Below are 22,518 nucleotides of genomic sequence, written 5' to 3'. Positions count from 1 at the left end.
TAGCAATTAACCACCCGCTGGCTAAAGGCAAATTTCCGCACATCTATTCTATATTATCTTCTAATAGCCTTCTAATTATCATTCAGTTATTAGGCATGTTAGTTAGTGCTTGTTGTCTTCACCATGTCTATCCATCTGCATCTAATAACTTGGCCCATAGTGAATGGAATTACTATTAAAAGATTATAATTAAAAGATTCAAATATAAATTTTCATGAAAGTTTATATTTGGATCTTTTAAAAAGATTTTTTTTTTCAAGCCTTTCCAGATTTCACTAAAATATAACCAGTGGAAATATGACAATTATTTCTTTGTCTATCCATCTGCATGTAATAATTTGACTCCCAGTGGAGGAATTTTTGTCAAATTTTGTATTTCATTTTGTAGAACAATTTGTCAAGCTTTCCCAAATTTCATTAATGGACCAATAGAAATTCAGCAAGTATTATTTATTTGTTTCATACATATCACAAGGGCTATCATATAATGTTTATTGTAGCTGAAGCACTAGATGTCATGTTTGTTGCCATGCACTAGTTGGAGAAATGAATGGGTAGTGTGCCAGATGCACAGAATTGAAAAGTTCTTGGTTCGTGCATAACAGTCATTACTTTTTTGCTCTTTTATTATTATTATCTCTCTATACATTAAAAACATTTTCCTCTTTGTGGTATTTATTCAAGCCAATGAGAGAAGAGGGCGGGGCAATTACGTCACTACAAATGCGCACTTAAATAATTACGTGGCCAACAATGACAGTTAGCTGCAATGATTCTTTTATATGTGCTCTTGCTAAATAGTGTATACATATGGTTTTAAGGTGTTCATTTTAAATTCTTTTGTGAAACTTGAGTATAATGTGATAAGGTTAATCAAGTTTGACTATTTATAATCATGGAAAATTTACACTAAATTTACAATAATTCTGTTTTGGCTGTTAGAGCATTCTTTGTTCTAACTGTCATTTCCAGCTGCCAATGCTTTAGCATAGCACTGGTATTTGAAAATTTGAAGAGCTGCTTTTTTTAAATTCTACAAGATACGAATGCAGGCGACTTTAATTAGGTGGAGGGGTTTGTCACATTGATTAGTTGTATCTAATTTTGGAACAAAATATCACCTTTTCAGAAAAGATATAGATTTTTAAAAACTTTGAGTTTTAATTAGTAAAGGCCTATATAGCCATATAATAGCGCCACCACTAGGGAAAGACGTGGTGACTTGCTCCAGTATTTTTCGCTGTAAAATTTTATGAATGAACTCAAGAATCTCAGAAACATCACGGGAAGCCAAGATCACCAAACTATGATTGGCGTATTTCGGTCCCATAATTCATTGGAAAAATCGATAATGCTAGGAAAGGTCAGTGGAATAAGGAGAAGAGGTCGACAAGAAATATGCTGGCTCGACACCATCAAGAAGCTGTTGCTTGGTAAGTTTATGCCTTCCTGTATGCTTTTAGTGTAAAATTTAGAACTACAGAATTTTTATCTGCGCTCTCATCCTCTGAATTGATTTGGTTTACCTCCGATGTCATTTCCACCAAATCCGCTTCACCAGCCTCTTTTCTACCAGTAATTCTTGAACATCTTCAGTAGTCATATCATCAAATCTTCCCCCTCCTACTTAGCAATATCTACTATCGCACCGATTCCGATTTCTGCTGGTTTGACCATAACCATATTTCCTGAATGAACTGACTCTGGCCATACACTTTTCCAACACGGTTTTAATGTTGATGGTTTTATTTCTACGATCGCAATCATAAAGTTATGATTCTGATATAATCCACAACTGAGAAATGTTTCCATGCCTCCATCACTTCAACAGATTCGGAATCAATTTTTTCCAAAATCTGTTGTAACAATTTTCTGATGTAATCAGTTTAAACAGCAGATATAATGCCGTGATCTAATGGCTGAGTTAAAGAAGTTGTATTAGACGGTAGGAACAGTATGTCAACATTTTTGATGCCTTAAATCTTTTGGATGGCTTGGAGCATTATCCAATAGTAATAAAACTTTACTAGATTTTTCTGCTTTAAATAGTTTTGCACAGCTGGCACAAAACAATTTAGAAACCATTCTTTTAATAAATCAGCAGTTACCCAAATTATGCCTATCCTTAGGCATAATTTAGGGCTGGAATTTAATTCAGAACAAAGAAATTATTCCAAACGGTTCTTAAGAACAAAGTTTAGTGATGTTTCGAAGTCACATTTATTATTATTATTTTTTATTTATTTATTATTTTTTTTTTGTGGTCTCAAACAAGCACAATTTCAATAGCACAGAACCTAACATGGGAATTTCCGAACAAAATAAAATATGGGGATTTCCCCAATAATTTTTTTTGCATAACATGAGTCAACAGCAGAGTCAACAGTGAGCCAACAACAAAAAAATAATGTAAATCTTGAAAAATTGCATCAACATAATAATAGTAGGGTTTCTCCACACAAATGCTCAAAAATACCGTGTTATGCGAGGTTTGCTGAAATACTCTAACCGTGTTAGAGTGAAACCATGTTATATAGTACCGTGTTATACAGGGGTTGCTTGTATTTTAAATATTTGTATAGTTTGTAAATATTTTAGTTAAAAATTTAGTTCTTCTTTTTTGGATGCGACAATATTCCTCATGCATTATGGAACCCGAAGCAAAAGGCCTTTTCCTAAGTGACCTATGTAAACGTAGTGATATTTGCAGTTACATAGTGATATTTATTCGACCTTAAGAATGCTGTGTAGTGGGGGTGGGGTAGCCAATGGAAGAAGAGGGATGCGGGTCACATGGTACACGTGAGCGGGGCAATTGCGTCACTACAGATGCACAGGTAAATAACTACCTAGGTCATTTCCTCTTTGATATCGATCAGTGCATTTTGAAAGTGTCTTTTGCATAGAAAAGAATTTGACTTACTCCATCATACCTCTACATTTTATGTAGAAAAGCGTGCATGGGGGTTGGCGAGAAAAGTAAGCAGGGGGAAAAGTTCCCTAGTTATTATTATTATAAATCATGAATTATTGCTATTTGCTAACACAAAAATAGTAATATAACAAATAGCTTTAACTAACTTGTATTTCCTTTATACTTCTTTCATTGCATTTGTTGATAATAATCTGGGTTTGAATTTTAGCATTTGGTTAAATTCACATAACTCCAATCTGTATGCTCCTATACTATTATTGTCTATCATCATCTTTTTGCTTACCTAAATAATAGTAGTTGAATGTTCGAAAACAAATAATCTTAACTTATGGACTTTGTTCTTTGGCTCCCTTTTTTGTCTGAGTGGTTCCTATCTATTATTACTCAAGATTTCTTTCTGAAAGGCAAATGCTAAATCTGTTTGCCTTCAGCTGTCCCCAGTAAGGTGAATTTGTTTATCTCTGTGTGCAGGGGATTTACTAGAGGGCTTAACATGATTAATTCACATTGTACACCAGTGTTCTCCCCAGAAAATTTTGCCAGCCATGTGGCATTATGAAGTAGCTGGGTGGGGAAATGTAATACTTCGCAATATTATAAAATTTTCTGTTATTTATAAATGTGACTTAAGCGATCCAGAGCAAAAAAATTATTGCATAATTTAATATTATATGCTCCCGTTGCATTGACCTTGATCACATAGTATATTTGAATTATTGTTTGAGATCAGTGAGCAGTACCATATGGTACCTTGAGAATCACTTAAATTTTAACCGGACGGTTGGTTGAATTCACCGGGCAGTGCGCCCATTCGATAGGTCCTGGGGAAAGCACTGTACATGATTAATTCACATTGTACATAGTGCTTCAAAGCTTAGGCTCACTCAGGCTTGGTATGTTATTTGCCATTTGACATAGACAGCCATTGTTGCCTAATGAGAGACTAGTAAGTATCAAAATCACTGTCACAATGATTGCCTGAGTTGTTTTTTTTTTAAAATTAATGTTACTTAATTTAAAATAATATTAGCAAGTTCAGTATTGGCTCATGATGTGGAATTAATGGATAACACTGTTATATCTAAAGTGATCATAAGCCGCGGCCATGGGGCCAGAGTCATCTCAAGAGAGAAAATGGAATGCAGGGATGAATAATATTATCAAATTGAATGAAAAAACATTTTTTATTTGGGCAGAGAGTTCATTAACACGCATTCTGGTATTTGGTGCCTCCATAACCAGGTGAGCAGGAGCAGCAGTGTGTAGCACCTCGAACCCCGATCTGATTAGACCGGGGTTCGAGCCCATGACCACCAAATACGGAGCATGTGGAAAGGTTAGGGAATGACCACTGCATATTCCCGGAGCAATATGGCCTTAGTTGCTAATGCTCCTAAAAAAACCAAATAACAAGCATTCTAGTAAATCATTAAATGCTAGAATGACTCATATTTTTTAAAATGTTTACATATTTTCGATGTGTACGATTTTGAAAGCAATTTGGCTTAGTTTTTTTTTTTTTTTTTTATCACTGCTTCTGCTTTTTCAGTTTTGAACATGTTAACATCTATACCTTATAGGTCATATTTAATCCATTTGAATGAGTAAGTATCAGCTAAACATGCACTCAATATATATATATATATATATATATATAGATTGTAAAAGTTGTGGTGAAAGACATTATTGCCAATCTTTGTTGTGACTCTTCTGTGTGTTCACAGAAAATTTCAAGATGGCAATTTTTGAGAGATTCAAGCACCATACAGTCATTGAGTACCTTAATTTAAAGGGAATGCTGTTGAAAGAAATTCATGAAGACATGCAGCAGACAGCAAGGGAATCTCATCCTTCATATGGCACAGTCAGAGACTGAGTTGCAGAATTTAAGCTTGGATGAGATGGAGTTGAAGATGCTCCCTGCAGTGGGAGGTCTGTTACCATGTTGACACTTGAAAATGTGGATGCCATTTATGATCTGATCACGCAAGACCACAGAATAATATTGAAGCACATTGCGACAACATTCAACATCTCCCATGAGTGAGCTCATGATATTGTGGTGAATGTTTTAGAAATGGTTTCTTCAAGGTGGGTCCCTAAAGCACTGAATACAGATCAGAAACAGAAAATAGTGAGATGTTATGGTGAGATTGTGTAGCATTTTAAAGCTAGTGAAGCCCAGTTTTTGGAGTGGTATGTCACTGTGGATGAAACGTGGGTGCACCACTCTGACCCTGAAACAAAAGAACAATTGAAACAGTGGAAGCATCCTTACTTCTGCTCCTGAAAATGTTTCGGGTACAGAAGTTGGCAGAGAAAGTCATGGCATCCACTTCTGGGATACAGAAGGGTAAAAAAATATGTGGAGGTTCTAAAGTCTCAAAACTTTATTAGACAGTTGGACAGACAACTTGACTAGTTGAAGACCCACTAATTTTCGTAAAATCGGACAAATGCTAATTTATTGTAAATTTTCCTTGTAGTGGATCTGCCTTCTTATAATGGATTTAAAATAAACTTTGTGGATTTTTTTGAAAAGGGTAGTATAGGCTATTTTTGGAAATTTTAAAGGAATATTATATATTTTATTTTAAGGCAGATGAATACTCTTATCTGGGGTTTTCTTCAGGGACGGCTGCATCCAGGTGAGGTGTAATTCAGAAGGTATTGCAATTATATGGAAGGAGGACAAGGGAAAAAGCCAGTTTTTGTCCTAAATCCTTGCATGTAGAGTAATTGTGGGCATAAAGGGAGATGATGTTCTGAAGCCTAATGGGGACTTTTTGTTAATGCTATCTTCAAAGGAGGGTTAATACGTGTCGAGGCAGTCTTTTATAGCCTGGGCATGTTCCATTGCCGTATTTCAAAAGTGTGGTGTGTGTGTGTGTGTGTGTGTGTGTGTGTGTGTGTGTGTGTGTGTGTGGGAGGGGGGGGTGTTGAGTAGTCGAAAAAGGGTGGGGGGAAAGGAAAAATTTCCCACCACACCATATTACACTTATAGTTTGGGAATTTGGAAATTGTAGATGGTTTTTTTTTTTTTGGTGAAAAAAAAAAAAAAAAAAAAAAAAAGGTAGGAAAGGGAAAGAAAGGGGTTTCACTTGGAAATCCGGGTGCGTGACTACCCGTCCCCATTAGTAGAGGTCCTGGATGCAGAAGAAAGAGTGATCGTGATTATATTACGTTCTTAGCGTTTTTTCACCAACCTTTCATGGAGTAAAATAAAATAAAAAAAAAAATAAAATAAAATAAAACAAAACAAATCTTGATAACTATATTTACAATAACCTGTATTTACAAAATTAATATACGTATTACAATATTAAAAGTATTAAAACACAAGATTAAAATGCATTAAAATATACTAAGTTAAAAGCAATAAAATCCCGTAGCTTTCAAAGGCTCCAGCCTTCTTCTTCAGCAGTACTCTCTATTATTCAGTACACCTTTAAATATCAGCAGGGTAATGGTAGGCATCACGTTTCCATTCTCACGTGTTCCGCTCTCTTGCATTGTGGAACCGGAAGTGGCTCGAACGGAAGTCGTACGGAACCGTTCATCCTTTTTTAGGATAATAGTCTCTAAAAGGGGGTGAATCCGTACACCCCTATCCCTATTAATGTTGGTTGTAGAGCTGATCCGCAAACTCTCGAGCCATGGCTCGAGATCCGCAAACTCTCGCACTAATTGCTTCAAAAATTTGCTCTGTAACTCGTGATGTTAAATTAGAAAAAATGGAAAAGGCTTTAAATCTGTGGATAGAAGACCGAACTCAAAATAAAATTCCGTTAAATTCACTCATCATTCGTGAAAAGGCAAAACTTCTTTATCAACACTTTAGCGAAACTGGTGATAGCACTGGCGGGATAAGTTTTTTAGCTAGCAAAGACACTGGTTTGAAAGATTTATTTGAAATTTCTAATAAATATTATATTTAATATTAAATTGTTTCTTATTTTCATTTCGATGCCATATGCTTGCATTTCACTATGTACTGTCTATGTACCTAGTCATATTATGAAGCTACATATAATACATACATAGACAAAATTTTAGACTAGTTTTTCTTATATATTTCATACTTTGGAACGGAACCCCTTTATTACTATGGGAGCCATAACTCAGTATTCGCGTTTTCGGTATTTGCGACATTTTTCAGGAACGTAACCCCCGCGAATAGCGGGGGTTAACTGTAGTTCAATGAGCTAACTTGAACTGAGTCCAAGATTGTGGAAAAAACCAGATGATCTTATTTGTTTTCCTAGTAAAACTAGCAAATACTGTTTATTTTCGAATTTTTAATATTACATACATCAGTAAACACCAGAAAGATCTGCTCGCTTAAATTGAATCACTTTAGAGCTATGTTACATGAATTTTTTTTTAAAAATCCATTGGGGTGTATGTATGTATGTATCTATGAGCCTCTGGCACTACAGTTTTAATGAGATATTGCAGATCTAATATAGATGCACTGTGTATGCTTCCTATATATATTTTTTCCTACAGAATTTTTTTGTTCCAATAAAGATTTTCTCTCTCTCTCTGCTATAAGTTCAGGTTACGTCGGGAATAGAAACATCATAAATGTTTTAATAACATACTACTTAGCACAAGTGGTGAAAAGTAAGACTTTCAACATTCTCTATGATCACTGGCTTACAAAATACGTATTTATATCTTAAATTATGATTTAATTTAATGCTGAATTGTTGCAGATTTTCTAAACTTAGTTTTGTTGTTATGCAGGAAACTCTGTATAGAGTCTCGTCTGCCTCCCGTTCCAGAGGTTGTAGACCCAAGTGATCCATATAGTTTTACTTGCCCTGACATCCTTTCAACTGGAAATCCAGTCGCTCAGCCTAGTTGTGGTTCGGAGACTGGTGGCCTCAAACCTACAGCTTCAAGCCTAGATTTAGTCATAACCCGTCCTGTTAATGCAGAAAATTCTGTGAATAAAACTTCTTTTACACCAAGTACAGAATCAGCAAATAGTAAACCTGCTCAACCAAAGGCTACTAACAGTAAAGTGAAAGTTAAACAGAAAAATGTTACTACAAACCGTAGTACAGCAGGAACTAAATGTAGTGCAAATAAAAAGAAAAGGACTTCAAATATGCCAAACAGTATATGTTTAGAGGCAGGTGTAGTATCATCACCATCCTTTTCTGGAGCTACAAGTACAGTGACCTTATCAGCAGTGTCTTCAGCTCAGTCATTGCCCTTATCATTTCCTCTTGCCATTGGAGAACATTTGGGTGCACTTTCCAGGCTACAAGTATCAAGTCCTCTTGTAGCTGGCCGTAACAATTTAACCTTCTCTCCAGCAATAATTCGAAATCAAGGAATGACATTAAGTGGAACACCATCGAATTTTGGAACCAAAGAAGGTAACGTGATGCTGACTGGCCTGGATGTACTAAATGGACAGCTTCCTGCAACTAATGCTTTACTTCATTCTGTAACTGTTAATAGGCCATTATTTGCTACTGTGGGGCCTTCAGGGTTGATGAACAAAATGGCACATCAGTTATCTAAAGCATCCAGCCTCATTGATGGTGAAATTGTAAATGCAGGCATTATCCCAACAGCAAGCAGTACTAAAATGACCCATTTAATAAATCCTTTGTCAGGTGCAAGCAATAGTCACATATTGGCTGCAGCTATTAATACAAGTGATGGATCTGTATGGAAAAGTGCCAAAGCTAAGGCCAAAATAAATAAAGCTTTGTCTTCTAAATCTGGTGCCATTGTAACTAGTACTGCAAACCACGTGCCTCTCACACAGCCTTCAGCAGTTATAGAAATCTCAAGTGTAGGCAACACATATGGAACTACAAGCAGCTCAAACAGCAGTAGTGCCAATAATCACACATCATCTCCTACTTTACCAAGTCCTTCCACTACACCGAGTCCACATTTACGCTCTGTAAGTATTGGTTTTTTATTTATTTTAATTATTTTTTTTTTAATATGCAATTATTTAACATTTTTCAGAGAACCTCTAGTAAACAATTGCTATGCAATGGATAATTATTACTATTTTCATAATTTCTAGAATAAGATACTTGTTCATTAACAATTAAGTTTCATTGAGTATTTACTATTGGTATTAATAGTGGCAAATGATGCAAGAAAGCAATCTTACACAGTATCAGCAAAAAAAAAACCATATCACTTATCCATTCCCTCCAGTAGTTTATCTGGAAGGCACAAGCACATCTATTCTGCAATCATCCTTCCTCATTTGAATTTATGCCTCCTCATATGCAGGAAGAATCCCATCAACCCATTCAAGGCCTTATACACCTCAATCAGATCACCTCACAGATGCCTAGTCTCCAGATGCTGCAATATGCAGCAAGACTGAAGCACTCCCCCCCCCACTTAATCATGTCACCATTTTCTGTACCTGTTCCAGCAGTTCTACATCTTTTCTAAAATAAGGCCTCCAGACTGGTGTACAATACTCAAGATGTGGCCTGACCATTTCATTATACTGTAGAATGGGATAATCACCTTGCAAGCAAAATTCCTGTATATCACTGATAGAACCCTATGAGCTGTCCTGGCAGCCTGTGTGCACTGCTCAGAGACTTCATATCAGACTGCGCAATTACTCTGAAATCCTTTTCATTTTCTACTACCTTGAGAGTTGTACCACAAAGGTGATACGTTACACTGGGATTGCTGCTACCCTTGCTTTTGTCAATGTTAAACTTCGGTTGCAATTTCTCAGCCCATCTTAATTTTTCTAGATCTTGTTGCAGCAGCATACCAACTGCCATTAACTGCACTGCACACCTTTTTGTATCTTCTGCAAACTTGGACATTAAGCCTAATTTACTCTCATCAATATCATTAATAAGCACAGAAAACAACAATGGGCCCAGCACTAAACATTAAAAATGTTATTAGTGGAATGTTACAGGGTCCCTGTGGCACTCCACTAATAACATTAGTCTACAAAGAGTGGTGTCCATTGATAATTACTGTCTTCTCCCAATCAACCATCAGTTTATCCATAGTAGTAAATTGCTCTTAATACTGCACTGTTCCAATTCGTAAAGCAGTGTTTTATGTACAACAGTATCAAAAGCTCTCCTGAAATCCAATTATACAATATCAAAATTATATTTTGTATCCAGTTCCTTTGTGACTGCATCATAGTATCCAATCAAATTGATTAGACAAGATCTTCCCTTAACAAACCCATACTGTTACTAAAGTATAACTGCAGTCCTGTCTAAATGGCCCTGCATTACTTCTTGAATCAGAGACTCCTTTATTTTCCCTGGAGCAGATGTTAAGCTAACAGGTCTGTAATTACTCATGTCACCTTTTGATCCACTTTGTGAATTGGGTAAAAATTACACATCTCCAGTACACAGTGACCTACCCTGAATCCTGAAATGCTGGCAAAATTATGGCTGTGGGTTTTCTTACCTACTTTGCTTGTCTCCCTTAATATAATTGGATATATCCATCTGCATCAGGTGCCTTTATGTTTAACTTCAACTATTTCTCTTCCCATTTCTTTGCAGTTATCACAAAATCATTTAGCTCCTTCTTAGAGTTTGATAACCTTCTGGCATCTTCCTCCCTAAAGAATTCCTCATGTGTGAATGTAGGTGCAAAATACCTATTCAGCCTATCAGCAACCTGAGCAGGATCATCTACAGTTAGACTATCAACATCAAGTGGACCAATGTGATTCCGCCCCTTCCTTCTTCTGTTAATATAAGTAAAGAAGTCTTTGCTGCTTTAATTACAAGAATCCTTGTAATCTGCCTTGGCTTGTCTAACCTGTTTTGTGACTTTATTGCAGACTGCTTTATATCTACCATTGGCTTCTGTATCACTTTATAATTTATATGCATCCCATGCATTTTTCTTCTCTGTCACATGTCTCAATAGTTCACCTGACATCCATTTAAGTCTAAGCTTCAAGCTAATTTTTAGTTGGTATGAAATTGATTTCCCTGAATTTCTTACCATTTAGAATTTGTTGTTGGTAACAACATTAGTGATTCCACTGTATAGAATATAAAAACTGTCTTAGACCACTGTAATCTCCTTTACAAAAGCAAAAATCCTTTCCCTTGATCAATACACTGTGATTACTGTGACATAGTGGTTCTTTTATGTGCAGATTATTAATGCATGAAGAATCACTGCTGATAATCAGATCAAGAGTATTGCCCTTTCTTGTTGTCTCTCTAACATGCTGCTATAGAAAACAGTCATCCAATAAATTGACAAAAAGTCTTGCTGTTGTGTTGAGGGACCAACTCACAAGTTCCAGTTAATATCTGGAAAGTTAAAATCTCCCATTATAAGACATTCTGATTTATTGGCCTACTGTATTTCTCTGTGCAGTTGTTCATTGTACTCATAAGTGTGATTAGGCCTATAACACACTCCTACTCTCATTTCTGCTTTACCATCAGGCTTAATGTCCAAGTTTGCAGATGATTCAAAGGTTGGCAGGGTGGTTAACGACAGTAATCAAGGTGAGCTACAGCAACAAGATCTAGGAAAATCAGGTTTGTGGCTGAGAAATGATAATTGAAGTTTAACATTGACGAATGAAAGGTACTCCATATGGGTAGTAGTAATCCAGGGTAACTTATCAACTGTGTGGTACTACACTCAGGGTAGTGAAAAATGAAAAAAGAACTGGGGTAATTGTGCTATACCAAACTAGCTCACCATTGCACTGCCCACCATTGTCAACTGGATGAACTTCGTTAGATTTTTTGCTTCCTAATTAAGAGCATAGCCCCCTCCTCTCTTCCTATCCTGTCTGTCCTTTCTGTACACATTGTACTCACTAAAATCAAATTCTTCATTCCTTACATCTGTGCAACACCATGTTTCTGATATCCCAACAATATCCACCTTTGATGTCTTGATTAGCACTTCAAATTTGTCAAACTTATTTACTCTACCCCTAGCACTGGTGTATATGCAGCTGTTTTTACTATTAATTACCCTAACACAGCCCATGTATTTACTTGCAATGACTCCCAGCAGTTGAATTCTCCAGCACCTTGCTTTCCAGGCGGCTGCTCATTCCAACAGAAACAGTGCAAGAATCACTTTCACCTCTACCTGCTGCTGTTGTTAATCTATTAATCTGTGTATCCCCCCCAACATAGCAGTTTTCCGACCCACCTAACACTGCCTCGATAGCATCAACAAATATCATTGCACACTTTCTATTTAAGTGTATCCCATCCCTGTAGAAGCAGTCTCTCCTGTTAACAAGCACAGACCATGCTGAAAAAAATTCTAATCTCTCATTGATTGACAAGGTTCTCATCATAGACTCCCTCCTGTCATGTCTAGAAAGAATTGTAGACTGTTTCAAATTTAACCCTAACTTGTGACTTTTTTTTTTCAACATTGACCTGTACTTGTTAAGTAGGTTCACAGATCTCTTAATGTCATTAGTGCCAACATGTAAAGCAGAATCACCTTTTTTGCAGGCGCATTATAGCCATAGTAGCTTATGCGCCATTAAATGCCCATAACAACAACAATCACCTTTTTTGCCCTTAAAAGATGATATCTGCTGTACAATGTCATCAACTTTTGCCCCTGGACGACATTCCCTGGTCCTATTCCACCTATCCTTTTTGCACAATATATTTGCCATTTTCCTGACAATGGAGTCACTGAGAACTAGCTCCTATGGGACCAGTGCATTCTGTGTTGGGGATTGCAGCTATGTTGCTTGATGATCAAGTGCAAGCACTTGATCATCGATCTGGCATTGATGTGGGCAGCTGAGAGTTTGATGGGGCACCCAATTTAAATTCTTCGAGGGCATCCACCCTGTTCTTCAAGCTGCATAAAGGCCCATAACAACGCTGAGTCTGCACCAAGCATCCTCACACTTTTTTATATCGAGCACCCGAAGGCATCCCCCTTAGAAATATTATATCATGTCCTGTTCCTGATATCTCAGCAAACATCAAACAAGTAGTACATTTCATAATTCTGTGATTCAGAGGACAAGCACTCCCCCCCCCTCAGTTCTCCTCTGAGCCATGGCACTACCACTACGTTGAGTCTTTTGCTTTGCTGCTCTAGTCTGAGGTATGATTTCATCCCCCTTAGAAATATTATATCATGTCCTGTTCCTGATAGCTCAGCAAACATCAAACAAGTAGTACATTTCATAATTCTGTGATTCAGAGGACAAGCACTTCCCCCCCCTCAGTTCTCCTCTGAGCCATGGCACTACCACTACGTTGAGTCTTTTGCTTTGCTGCTCTAGTCTGAGGTATGATTTCAGTTAAAATACAGTATAGTTAAAAATACTACACTAAACTTATATCCTAATCCACTAATAACACTAGGCACTGGTTATGCTATGAAGTTTATGTTATTGTATATATATATATATTTCAGTATTGAGCTTACAGTATATATATTTCTTATTAGTATTAGTAGAGGCATATGATGCAAGAAAGCAAGCTTGTGCAGCATCAGCCAAAAAAAGAAGAAGAAGAAAAAAAAAACCACTCCCATTTCATCTGTCCATTCGTTCGAAATACCTGTCCAGCCGAGCCTTAAATTTATTTAGGCTATCAATTTCCACAACAAGGGATGGAAGTCTGTTCCACCAACCAACCACCCGCTGGCTAAAGGCAAATTTCCGCACGTCTATCCTACATCTGTCTTTCCTCAATTTGAATTTATGCCCTCTCAGGTGATTTTTCTGAGCTAGAGGAAGAATCCCATCAGCATTGAGCATGCTTAAACCATTCAAGGCTTTATACACCTCTATCAGATCACCTCGCTGGTGCCTAGTCTCCAGACACTGTAATTTGCAAAACTTAAGCCTTCTTCGTAAGGGCAACACTTTGTTCCATTCACTAATCTTGTTGCCCTTCTCTGTACTCTTTCCAGCAGCTCTACATCCTTCTTGAAATGAGGCCTCCAGACCTGTATACAGTACTCAAGGTGTGGCCTGATCTTTGCCTTATACAAGGGGATAATCACCTCCTTATCCCTTCTAGAAAAATTCCTGTATATCATTGACAAGACACCATGAGCTACTCTTGCAGCCTGTCTGCACTGCTCAGAAAACTTCATATCTGCCTGCACAATTGCCCCCAGTTCCTTTTTATTCTCTACCACTGTCAATGTAGTACCACAGAGTTGATATGTTGCTCTGGAGTTACTGTTTCCCCATATGGAGTACTTTACATTTGTCAATGTTAAACTTCATCTGCTCAACCTTTCCAGATCCTGTTGCAGCAGCAGCATAGCATCAGTAGTGTCCTTAACAACCCTGCCAACCTTTGTATCGTCTGCAAACTTGGACATTAAACTTGATATACCATCATCAATATCATTTATAAATACAGAAAACAATGGACCCAACTCTGAACCCCGAGGGACTCCGCTAATAACATTGGTCCACGATGAGCAGTGTCCATTGATTACCACTCTCTGTCTTCTCCCACTCAACCATCCCTTTATCCATAGCAGCAATTTTCCTCCAATACCACACTGCTCTAATTTGTGCAGCCGTCTTCCATGTGCAACAGTATCAAAAGCCTATCTAAGATCCAAATATATAATATCAAAGTTATTCCCTGCATCCAGTTCTTTTGTGACTGCGTCATAGTATCCAATCAAATTGATCAGGCAAGACTTTCCCTTAACAAAACCATGCTGTGTCCGAGCTATAACTGAAATCTTGTCTAGATGGTCCTGCAGTGCTTCTTTAACCAGTGCCTCCATTAATTTTCCTGTTCCAGGAAAATTAATGGAGGCATATCTTCTACCAAGTTTACATTATATGTATTCTGAATGTCCTATCAAGTTTAAGTTATGTGTATTATGCTATAACATTATGTTTGTAAATTCTAAGTAGTTATATTAGATAATAAATTTAACTATCTATTGCTAATCTGTGTGATTCAAATTCTCGAGCAACCTATTTGCGATATTATATCTATGCCAAATCACCAATACTAAAAGCAGTACGAATATTAATTTCATGGTACTGACTACCTGATAAAGTTAAGTTATTAAAACACATATGTAGTAACTATAAAATTTTGGTTTATAAGCCTTTTCTGATATTGATTACATTGCTACAAAGCTACGTTGAAACCTCCACTATCTGCTATATCAGTACTAAAACAGTGGCTGCAAAATTGAATGTTCTTATCAATGCAACACTGCCAGCAGAAGTCGACTGTGATTTTTTGAGCAATTAATCACCAAATTAATCAGGAAATCAAAAACAATTACTACACTACTAATTGTAAATCAAAAGTTAGAAAAAAACAATTTCAAATCAATAAATAAAGTCCACGTAGCAGCTCCCAAAAAAATGTGTAGTCAGTTGCCTCTTCAGCAGGACATAAAAGACTGCTGTACAGACTGGAGAAATGTGGCATTAAGGATAAGTTACTGCTATGGATAAAGGAATGATAAGTGAAAGAACACAAAGAGTGGTTACCAATGAGCACTGCTCTTTGTGGACTAATGTTATTAGTGGAGTTCCCGAGGGTTCAGTGCTGGGCCCATTATTGTTTTCAGTATTTATTAATGATATTGATGAAGGTATACCAGACTTAATGTCCAAGTTTGCAGATGATTCAAAGGTTGGCAGGATGGTTAACGAGTAATCAGGATGAGCTACAGCAACAAGATCTAGGAAAATCAGGTTCATGGCTGAGAAATGAGTTTAACCTTGAAAAATGAAAGGTACTCCATATGGGTAGTAGTAATCCAGAGTAACTTACCAACTGTGTGGTGCTATACTCAGAGTAGTGGAAAAGGAAAAAAGAATTGGGGTAATTGTGCAGTCAAAAATATGAAATTCTCTGACCAATGCAGACATGCTACTGTGTCAGCTCATGTGGTTTTGTCAATGATATACAGAAACTTTGCTAGCAAGGATAAGGTAGTGATTATTCCTTGGTACAAAACATTGTTAGTCCACATCTTGAGTAGTGCTTACAGGTCTAGAGGCCTCACTTTAGGAAGGATGTAGAACTGCTGGAATGGATGCAGTGAAGGGCACCCATTCCGGCATGGGTGCAGAGAGGGGCAACCAGATTAGTGAATGCAGGAATGGATGCAGTGAAGGGCACCCATTCCGGCATGGGTGCAGAGAGGGACAACCAGATTAGTGAAGGGAACAAAAGGGTTCTCTTACCAAGAAAGGCTGAAGTTCTGCAAATTGTAGGTCTGGAGACCAGGCACCTCCTGGGAGATCTGATTGAGTAAGCTAAATGTTAATGACATTCTTCCTCTTGCTGAGAATATGCATATGAGGAGGCATAAATTAAAGCTGAGAAAGGATATTGTGAACTAGCAGTTTTTATTTTGCAATATCAGTTCACTAGATTGGTATAAATTTATTAAATAAAACTTTACTTAATAGTATAAATAATGCAGTTTCAGCTCTTTTAAACCTAAGTGGTGTAAATGTGCTCCCTCATTTTGTTGTGCAACTTTTTTATCTATGCTGAAAATTTACTGTGATATAATGTAAGTTTTTATCTATCTTTCTGATATTATATGGAATCCTCTTTTTTAATTTCAGTTTTAGATTGCCTTTTAATATTAAAAAAAAAAAAAAAAAAAAAAATCTCTTTCAATTAGTCTGAAAGATATTGTGGAGAATTGTATGAAAAACCATTACACAGTCCAAAAGTTACAGTGAGGTTGTAGAATTGTAATATCTGGAATCAGGGTTTTTTTTTTTTTTTTTTGAAGAAAAATAAATAAATGTTCTTGTTTATACTCTGGCACTGTCAATAGGTCAGTGGAGTTTATAATAAATCGTCAATACAAACGTTTAATGGTATTTAGCAGTCATGGGCTTGAACTCTGGCCCACTCAAAGAGCGTGTGCTACTGCACTCTTGCTCCTGACCATTTGGCTAAGTCAGGCCAAATCAGTTATGAGGACTAGTACCAGAAAAGAACAGTGTTTTTTTTTTCAGTAAGGCCACACAACAGTCCATACTTTCCATGTCACTGTGGAAGGCTATGTAATGTGTATTCTAATCACGTTGTTTTAAGATTTGGCAACATTGCATGGTTTCCATAGTCCCCTGACCTTGCAAGAATATTTAAATGAAAGAGCATTTTGTAATTGCCCTTCAAATATCACTGAATGAAAATAGATTCCAAAAAATTTAAGGAATCACAGTGATTGTTGAAAATTTTCAATAGAAAATTTTTAGCATAGCTGAAAGCTGTGTAACAAATATGAAAGAGTACATTTTCCCAGCTTAGTTTTTCATAACCAAAACTGCAGTTTTTTTCATTGCAGTTTTGGCTATTAAAAACCACTCAAACACTTCCTCATTCATTTGGTCCTTGAGGCTGTCACAGACGTTCTCACAATCTTGCAGGCATGTCAAGCACTAGGCTTGCTACCTGGGAGTCTAAAATGCTGATGGAACTGATATTTGAGTGACACTCAAGTCAAGTGAACCAAATTTCAGTAAAGTTTGTTCTGACAACAAAATTCTCTGCTTGCACCTTCATGATGATGGGACTGTTAGTAACCCTGGGTTTAACCACCATGTGCTAGTCCTGAAATATGGCATATTGTATACTGGAGGTGACCACCCAGGTGCGAACCAATGTAAGCAGGGGTTTAGGTGTGGTGTCCACACCACACAGAGTAATGCTGCCCCTCTGTGTTACCAGGCAATATTAGGTGGTAGATGACCTCATTGACTAGTGCAATACCACCACTTTGAAAGTGGTGGTATTGCACTATTTTATCTTGAAACCCATGTTTAGTCTCCAGAGCAAAGCTCCAGCAACCCAGATCTATTCCATCATGCAGTATGATTGATATCTTTTGAGGTTATGATGGACACCATAGTGAGATCCAATCTTCCTTACATTTTGAGGTTACGGCTCTAAAATGTTGTTTGCAGGTTGGCCACTAGACAAACCTTTCAGTAACTTTATAGGAGGCTTCCGGATCAGTGGAATTTAACTACTCTGCCAGATAGTGATTGGAGTAGTTAGATTAATTTATATGCAGGGGTCACTGTCACGGCCACATTATTTCAAGGAGCTTTATATATTCTTGCCATGGGTACCCCATATCCAAAAACTTTATTACTTCATACAATATGTTCTCCATACCTTTTCTTACTACTCAGTATATCACGAATAGTCAAAACTAATGGAATAACTTATCTGTGAAATGATCTAAACCACTCAAACACTTCATTCATTTCACAAATATACATGGTCTCAGTTCCAATCTCAGTGGTCTCCATTTCAGCTTACAGTATGCCAAACTCCATTTGCTTTTTCTGAAAGAATTCCAATTATTGGTTGATTCAACCACTGCTCGACTCAGTTTTCTTAATTAATCACTGTATAGATTGTTTCATTTCAGAGGTGGTTCTTGTGCATATGTCTGCTCTGATATTCCTTGTTAGAGACTCAGTAATTGGAATCTTCTCTTTTCGACTTTGTCTGGCCTAAAATCCCTCTACCCCTTCATTGTCTCCAACTTTGCTAATCACTTGGATCTCTTTGAAACTTGACTTTCTCCCATCCAACTTTCCTAACAGGCAGATAATTTTCTTGTTGATTTTAAAGTTCACAAATCCGGCTGGCTTCCATTTTCTAGCCATACAGCCCCAGCTGTTCGAGATGCTGAGACTTTTGCGATTACTAATCATCTCACAGAAATGGTTCATTTACCTATTAAAATACCAGAAAATCCTAAATACACAGTCAACACTCATGATCTTTTTATAACAAACAACCCTTCCAAATACATGGTCAAGGTGAGTGGACCTCTGGGCACCTCAAATCAAAACTTATTATTATTATTAGCCATATGGTACGGTACAAGGAAGCTTGAGGCTTATGCTGCGCCAGCCAAAAAAAAAAATTCCCAAGTTACCCTGAGAGAGAGAGAGAGAGAGAGAGAGAGAGAGAGAGAGAGAGAGAGAGAGTCTGAAGTAGAAGGGAATCACCAAGAAACAGAAGAATGATGATATCCAGCTCAGGACCATGGGTGTGCCCCTGGGGTTGTGATGGTCTCTTCTCCAGTGGAGAGTGTTTCTCTCATTGCAGTTGTCAGCCTCATGTTCAGCATTAAAAGAATGCAAAATGGGATGATTTGTGAGATTTTTATCCTTATACATAGTAAAATTGTATTAGATTGGATTACTGTTTTACATGTTCTGATGTCAGTGTTTGCTTAGATCATGAAAGTGAAGTTATTCTTGCAGGGATGAAATCCTCTATTCCACACTCCACTTTAAAATCTTGTCTGTTATCTAAACCTTGGTTTTCAAATAAATGTGCTAAGGCTGTTCAAGATAAAGATGTTGCATGTCGGAATTTGCTTTCATCCAAATCTCCAAATTCATTTTCTGCCTACATGAACGCTCACAATAATTGCAAAGCAGTTATTAATCAATCCAAACTAGATTTTCAACAGGCTAAGAGTAGGAAACTCATTTCTTGTCCAAATTGTAGTCAACCATTCTGGTCTCTTGTCAGAGATATTGGCCACAACTTTTGCTCATCTCTATACCCACCTCTTTCAAAACCGGTTGATTCTGTTGCCACCTCAGCTAACAATAAAGCTGACCTGCTAGCATCCTATTTTACTTCTAACTCATGTATTGATGATCTTGGTAAACCACTTCCTACCATTCCCAGTACACTCCATTATGATGGTAGATGGCCTTAGTCTTCTAACTTCTTCAGTAATGCTGGTGTTCCCCAATGTTCAGTTCTTTCTCCAGCTATTTTCCTCCTGTATATTACTGACTTAATTTCATTGATTGGAAATCCTATCCATAGTTTTGCTGATGATGTCACATTGCATTCCACCTTCCAGTTTGAGAAACCTTGCCCTGCACAAACAGCTTCAACTTCTCGAATATCCACTACCAATTCCCCAAATGCTTATCTCCAGTGGGGGCAAGATAACTTAGTTGATTTCAATCTTTCTAAAACTCAGTCCTGTTTTCTGTCTCTCAAAAAAAGGTTTCTTCTGCTCATATGCTTATCTTTGATGATACTTAGATTTCTTAATGAGACTGCATATATCTATCAGGGATTACCCTGACTTCCTCTTGGCATAAGCACATTATAAATGTTCCTTCCTCTGCATCTGAAAAACTGGATTTCCTCTTTCACATTTCAGCATTTCTTTTCTTCCAAACACTGATCACTTTGTACAGATAGAAATCTGCCCCATGATGGAATATTGTTCCCACATCATTGCCCCCAAAATCTCTTTCAGGCTTCCAGATTCTATTTAAGAGGGCAGTTAGGTTAATTAATGACTTGTCTAACAAAATCTCTCCACTCTCTCTCTCTCTCTCTGTCTCAGACATTGTTTTGCTGCATGCCCTTTCTGTAGATACTTCCATAGGCACTGAGGTCACAAAGGAACTGGATGCAAAAAATAATTTTGATGTCATATTCTTGGATTTCAGGAAAACTTTTGATATTGTTGCACATGGAAAACTACTGTACAAGTTGGAGCAGTACGGAATTAAAGGCAATTTGTTGCTGTGGATAGGGATGGTTGAGTGGGTGAAGACAAAGAGTGGTAATCAATGGACACTGCTCTTCTTGGACTACTGTTATTAGTGGCATTCCCCAGGGCCCCATGTTGGGCCCATTGTTGTTTTCTATATTTATCAATGATATTGATGAAGGTATATCAGGCTTAATGTCCAAGTTTGCAGATAATACAAAGGTTGGCAGGGTTGTTAATGGCAGTACGCTACTGCAACAGAATTTAGAAAGGTTGAGCAGATTGGCTGAGAGGTGACAACTGAAGTTTAACATTGACAAATGTAAAGTGCTGCATATGGGTAGCAGTAACCCCAGAGTAATGTATCAACTGTGTGGTACTATGCTCGGGGTGGTAGAGAATGAAAAAGACCTGGAGGTAATTGTAAAGTCAGAAATGAAGTTTTCTTAGCAGTGCAGACAGTCTGCAAGAATAGCTCATGGTGTCTTTTCAACGATATACAGAACTTTTTCTAGCAGGGATAAGGAGGTGATTCCCTTGTATGAGGCAATGGTTAGGTCACACCTTGAATACTGTATACAGGTCTGGAGGCCTCATTTTAGGAAGGAAGTAGAGCTGCTCTAACATGTACAGAGATGGGCAACGAGATTGGTGAATGGAACAAAGGGTTGCTCTTACATAGAAAGAAAGACTTAAGTTCTGCAAATTGCAGGGTCTGGAGACTAGGCCCCTGTGAGGTGATCTGATTGAGGTGTATAAGGCTTTGAATGGTTTGAGCAAGCTCAATGCTGATGGGATTCTTCCTCTTGCCCAGATTAGTCACCTGAGGGGACATAAATTCAAATTGAGGAAAGACGGTTGTGGAATAGATGTGTGGAAATATGCCTTTAGCCAGCAGGTGGTTGATTGGTGGGTCAAATTTCCATCTGTTGGAGAAGTTGACAGCTTAAATAATTTCAAGGCGTACTAGACAAACATTTGGAGTTAATGGATGGGTGAAATGGGAAGTTTTTTTTTTTTTTTTTTTTTTGTGGCTGATGCTATATAGGCTTGCTTTCTTGCATCATATGCCTCTACTAATGTTATAATTCCTGCTCTCTCTTTCAAACTGGTCCCAACATGTGCCACAACTAGTCAACATCTTTTTACTGTCTAACTCAAAAAACAGAACCAACTTCTGTTTTTAGGAATAACTTCTGTTTTTTGGAATAACTTCCCTCCATGTATATTTCCTGAAAATTATAATATACAGAAATTCAGTGTAACGTCAACAAGTATCTTCTTTCATCTTCTCGACCTTCAACCCATGTAGTGTACTAAGTAATATAGGTTCTAATACCTCTTGTGCTTGGGGTTTTCATTTAAAAAAAAAAAATATATATATATATATATATATATATACACTATAGGGGTCCCCAGTATCTGAGTCCCGGCAGTTAAGAAGTAGCAAATAATATATAAAAAAATATGAAAACATGAAAAATATAATAGTATCTGTACTTTGTTTCGATTTACATTGAAGCACCCCCCACTGCACACTTGACTATTTCTGTCCCACTCTTCCTGCAAGCATCCTGTTGACTCGATTTCTTCTACCTACGGTTAGTTTCTTCTTTACAGTTGATTGTAGTAGATGCATCTGATATTTTTTTACATTGAGTGAATTCTTAGTTTTCTTATTTTTATTAACTATGCATTCAAAGCAAAGTGCCTATGAAAAACATCACAAAAAAAAAGACAATGTGAAAGTTATGGTGTAGATATTAACAAGTAACAAGAACAAGTAATTGATATCATAAAACTGAAAAATAGTGTAACTTCAATAAACTTTACTTAACCTTATATTGTTCAACATATTATAATAAAAAATGTTTAATAAAATAATTCTCACTTTTTTTTTTTCAGATCCTTTAATCCATTTTTTACTATGTACAAATACATAATACACAATACGAAAATTTCCTCCCCTTTTTAAGGGGATTCATTTTAAGTGGAATTTTCTGGAACCAGTTATCCTCATATAATGAGGACCCACTGTATTAAATAAACATTTTTGTCAAAGTTAT

At 37.0% G+C, this 22,518-nt stretch overlaps 1 protein-coding gene across 5 annotated transcripts in view; it reads left to right on the top strand.

The window, feature by feature from the left end:
• Positions 1-22,518, top strand: part of LOC150086837 (ataxin-7-like) — a 298,875-nt gene that overhangs the window by 236,197 nt on the left and 40,160 nt on the right. For all 5 annotated transcript variants that reach the window (XM_090372777.1, XM_090372775.1, XM_090372778.1 and 2 more), the window contains exon 10: positions 7,685-8,864. In XM_090372777.1, coding sequence (XP_090228903.1) covers positions 7,685-8,864 — 1,180 coding nt within the window. The remainder of the gene's footprint in view (positions 1-7,684; positions 8,865-22,518) is intronic.

Source organism: Mastigoproctus giganteus, chromosome 4, assembly GCF_048544385.1.
Source record: "Mastigoproctus giganteus isolate SK-2022 chromosome 4, ASM4854438v1, whole genome shotgun sequence".
NCBI lineage: Eukaryota > Metazoa > Arthropoda > Arachnida > Uropygi > Thelyphonidae > Mastigoproctus > Mastigoproctus giganteus.
Note: the sequence above shows the minus strand (reverse complement) of the source record. Positions and strands in the feature narration are given on the sequence as shown.